Below are 4,817 nucleotides of genomic sequence, written 5' to 3' on the forward strand. Positions count from 1 at the left end.
TCGAAAGCCAAGTTAACAAACAGTTCACTGACCATTTCGAATCCCACAGCACCTTCTCCGCTATACAATCTGGTTTCCGAGCTGGCCATGGGTGCACCTCAGCCACGCTCAAGGTCCTAAACGATATCATAACCGCCATCGATAAGAGAATACTGTGCAGCCGTATTCATCGACCTGGCCAAGGCTTTCGACTCTGTCAATCACCACATTCTTATCGGCAGACTCAACAGCCTTAGTTTCTCTAATGACTGCCTCGCCTGGGTCACCAACTACTTCTCAGATAGAGTTCAGTGTGTCAAATCGGAGGGCCTGTTGTCCGGACCTCTGGCAGTCTCTATGGGGGTGCCACAATTCTCAGGCCGACTCTTTTCTCTGTATACATCAATGATGTCGCTCTTTCTGCTGGTGATTCTCTGATCCACCTCTACGCAGACAATATCATTCTGTATACTTCTGGCCCTACTTTGGACACTGTGTTAACAAACCTCCAGACGAGCTTCAATGCCATACAACACTCCTTCCGTGGCCTCCAACTGCTCTTACATGCAAGTAAAACTAAATGTATGCTCTTTAACCGATTGCTGCCCGCACCCACCTGTCTAGCATCACTACTATGGATGGTTCTGACTTAGAATACGTGGACAACTACAAATACCTAGGTGTCTGGTTAGACTGTAAACTCTCCTTCCAGACTCACATTAAGCATCTCCAAACCCAAATTAAATCAAGAATCGGCTTTCTATTTCGCAACAAAGCATCCTTCACTCATGCAGCCAAACATACCCTCGTAAAACTGATTATCCTACTGAACCTTGACTTCGGCGATGTCATTTACAAAATAGCCTCCAACCCTCTACTCAGCAAATTGGATGTAGTCTATCACAGTGCAATCCGATATGTCACCAAAGCCCCATATACTACCCACCACTGCGACCTGTATGCTCTCGTTTGCTGGCCCTCGCTTCATATTTGTCACCAAACCCACTGGCTCCAGGTCATCTATAAGTCTTTGCTAGGTAAAGCCCCGCCTTACCTCAGCTCACTGGTTACCATTGCAGCACCCACCCGTAGCACGCGCTCCAGAAGGGTTATTTCACCGGTCATCCCCAAAGCCAACTCCTCCTTTGGCCGCCTTTCCTTCCAGTTCTCTGCTGCCAATGACTGGAACGAATTGTAAAAAATCACTGAAGCTGGAGTCGTTTATATCTCCCTCACTAACTTTAAGCATCAGCTGTCATAGCAGCTTACCAAACATTACACCTGTACACAGCCCATCTGTAAATAGCCCACCCATTCCCATATTGTTATTTATTTTTTGCTCCTTTGCACCCCAGTATCTCGACTTGCATATTTATCTTCTGAACATCTATCACTCCAGTGTTTAATTGCTAAATTGTAAATATTTCGCCACTATGGCCGATTTATTGCCTTACCTTCCTAATCTTACTACATTTACACACACGGTATATAGACATACCTATTGTGTTATTGACTCTGTACGATTGTTTTTCCCATGTGTAACTGTGTGTTGTTTGTGTCGCACTGCTTTGCTTTATCTTGGCCAGGTCGCAGTTGTAAATGAGAACTTGTAAATGAGAACTCTCAACTCGCCTACCTGGTTCAATAAATGTGAAATAAAAAATAAAAATACTTTTCCAGGCGGCCATGATGGCTGAGGAGCTGAAGAAGGAGCAGGACACCAGCTCTCACCTGGAGAGGATGAAGAAGAACCTGGAGGTCACAGTCAAGGACCTGCAGCACCGCCTGGATGAGGCTGAGAATCTGGCCATGAAGGGAGGCAAGAAGCAGCTCCAGAAACTGGAGTCCAGGGTGAGATACCTGCAGGGTGGATTAGGGTGGATTGAAAGACTGATTGCTGGAAAAGTATTTGATAATGTAAAATACACAGGAGAATTATGTAATGACTTTCTCTCATTAACCCACCTAGAACAGGAGTTCCCAAATGTCTTTGCATCAGGGACCCCTTCATAATATCAGAACCCAACTCTTACTTTAGAGTGAGATATAAATATTATCCACACAGTTTTACTATGACTTCAGCAGTGCATGGTCAGACTAATCAGGTCTTGGCCCCTGGGAAAGAACATTTGACAGTCCCCTCTCTTGGCATCAGAGGGAATATTTTCCAGTTTTAAAGCATAAATTACAGTGCAATTATGTTCAGAATAAAATCATTGGGAATATTTTACTGTTATGTTATGGAGTTGAGAAGAATTGGAGCCAAGACCTTCAAATAAAGTCAAGATATACAAATGTATTTATCTAGTTGTTTCATTTAAGCTTGGCGAACTTCGCGAGCCCCAATAACAGAAGCAAACTCGTAACATTAAAACAGACGAGTGGCGGCCTCTATTGGCCATACTGATACTGCAACGTACACCGCTAAATGCATGACAAAATCGATCAAATCAAAAAAAGAGTCCTATATATTATAACTACAAGAAGAATTATTATTATTTTTTTTTTTACAATTGTTGGAATAATGTGCCGACCAGTATCCCTGTGAGCCTCCCAGGCCCATGTTGAACATCTAAGGGTTAAGAACATAAACAGTGGATTAATAATATAACATTGTATTGTATTCTAATCTTGTTAATAATATTACATTGTATTGTATTCTAATCTTGTTAATAATATTACATTGTATTGTATTGGACCTTCTAATCTTGTTAATAATATTACATTGTATTGTATTGGACCTTCTAATCTTGTTAATAATATTACATTGTATTGTATTGGACCTTCTAATCTTGTTCCACAGATCCTTGGTAGTTTCATCTGTTGTTGCTAGCAATATTCATGAACAAATTTAAGTGTAAATTCCACTTTGGGAACCACTTGGAAAAGTACATTATGAAAGACAACAATTGTGCCTCCTTGACTGGGTAGAAGACTATACCTCTGTTTTACAAAGATTTGTTTCACCACCTCAAATGCCCAAATGTGTTTGTTCCACAAAGGTGCGTGAGCTCGAGACTGAGGTGGAGGCCGAGCAGAGAAGAGGTGTAGATGCTGTCAAGGGAGTCCGCAAGTATGAGCGCAGAGTCAAGGAGCTCACTTACCAGGTAAGAGAAAGTGTATTCTTCACACACTTGACACTAACAATGACAGGTTTGTGTATAAAACTATACTGACATTGATTCTTTGATCTTCTCCCACAGACTGAGGAGGATAAGAAGAACGTTAGCAGACTTCAGGACCTGGTAGATAAGCTGCAGATGAAAGTGAAGGCCTACAAGAGGCATTCTGAGGAAGCGGTGAGTCACTGACAAAACTGTTGCTACAGCAACAACACATCAGTCAACAATGACAATTGACAGTGCAAGTAAATGCTGATGAAATGATGCACATTTCTAAATGCCTCCTATTCGTTACCAACTTAAAGGAGGTGGGGTTGAATATGAATTTGCTGCACTGGGGGCTGGTCTAGTGATCGTGCTGGAGGCAGTGGTTTGATCCCCTGTTCTGCCACTCACTTCCTCTGCTGTATCCTCTAGCTCCCTGTATACATACATTGTTATCCTAAATCTTGTATTTTATTTTTAAATATCTTTAAAAACAGAACATTAATTTGCTGCCTGAAGCTTCAAACTTTAAATGCTGATGTTCTGCTCTCCCTCTCCTTTCCTCACCCAGGAGGAAGCAGCAAACCAGCACATGTCTAAGTTCAGGAAGGTTCAGCATGAGCTGGAGGAGGCTGAGGAGCGTGCTGACATCGCTGAGACTCAGGTCAACAAGCTCAGAGCCAAGACCCGTGACTCTGGAAAGGTACAGAACTGCTGCTAAACCTATACCTGACACATGTTCAGATATGACCACATCAACAACACCTATGATTCAGTCTTCACAGAGGTCAATACTGACCTTTTACACTGGTTCAGCTGTATTTAAGATCACCAAGCAGCACATTTCAGGAAGGGCTAAAAATGAAAGGTTAATTCTGTTGGTACTTCAAAATGGAAAATCCAAACTGAGCACTGAGCACTAAATGCTTGATATATTATATTCTATCCAAATCTATCCATATATTTATCATGTTCATTATTATTACTGATCCATTATATTCTATCCATATATTTATCATGTTCATTATTATTACTGATCCATTATATTCTATCCATATATTTATCATGTTCATTATTATTACTGATCCATTATATTCTATCCATATATTTATCATGTTCATTATTATTACTGATCCATTATATTCTATCCATATATTTATCATATTCATTGTTATTATTGATCCATTATATTATTTCGTTCTTCTTACAGGGAAAAGAAGTTGCTGAATAAACAAGACCAAAGTATTGAAGATCAAAGTCTTACCATTTTCCTGTGATGCATAAAATATGATTTTCATGGTGAAATGTTGAGCATTGATTAAAAACATGTGGATCTACATACACTTCCTTTGTGACTGTGGACTTATTACTCAGCAAACAGCTTTTAATACCATAAAAATATTGTACTTTAATTAAAGGAGCAATTTGGGATTCCAACAACAGAAAAGCCTGGGGCGGCAGGGTAGCCTAGTGGTTAGAGCGTTGGATTAGGAACCGGAAGGTTGCAAGTTCAAACCCCTGAGCTGACAAGGTACAAATCTGTCGTTCTGCCCCTGAACAGGCAGTTAACCCACTGTTCCTAGGCTGTCATTGAAAATAATAATTTTTCTTAACTGATCTTGCCTAGTTAAATAAAGGTAAAATAAATTAAATTAAAAAAAATCAGCTGAGGGATTAGAATGGAGAAATGTAACCACTCAAATTCATTGACTGAGCTATGGATGTAAGGAC

General features: G+C 40.5%; 1 protein-coding gene across 1 annotated transcript; it reads left to right on the top strand.

Annotated features, from left to right (window-relative positions):
* The first annotated feature begins 1,650 nt into the window (after positions 1-1,650).
* On the top strand, positions 1,651-4,429 carry LOC112240166 (myosin-7-like). The gene is made up of 5 exons (XM_042314322.1): positions 1,651-1,830; positions 2,982-3,086; positions 3,183-3,278; positions 3,658-3,789; positions 4,297-4,429. The coding sequence occupies exons 1-5, from the start codon at positions 1,666-1,668 to the stop codon at positions 4,315-4,317; spliced, it is 519 nt and encodes a 172-aa protein (XP_042170256.1). The 5' UTR covers positions 1,651-1,665; the 3' UTR covers positions 4,318-4,429.
* The last annotated feature ends 388 nt before the right edge of the window (positions 4,430-4,817 follow it).

The sequence above is a fragment of the Oncorhynchus tshawytscha genome, unplaced genomic scaffold (genome assembly GCF_018296145.1).
Source record: "Oncorhynchus tshawytscha isolate Ot180627B unplaced genomic scaffold, Otsh_v2.0 Un_contig_10867_pilon_pilon, whole genome shotgun sequence".
NCBI lineage: Eukaryota > Metazoa > Chordata > Actinopteri > Salmoniformes > Salmonidae > Oncorhynchus > Oncorhynchus tshawytscha.

Coding starts and splice junctions, on each gene's coding strand:
- LOC112240166 (XM_042314322.1), top strand. CDS start 1,666: ATGATGGCTGAGGAGCTGAAGAAGGAGCAGGACACCAGCTCTCACCTG. Junction 1,831..2,981: donor TCCAGAAACTGGAGTCCAGG/GTGAGATACCTG, acceptor TGTTCCACAAAG/GTGCGTGAGCTCGAGACTGA. Junction 3,279..3,657: donor AGAGGCATTCTGAGGAAGCG/GTGAGTCACTGA, acceptor TTCCTCACCCAG/GAGGAAGCAGCAAACCAGCA.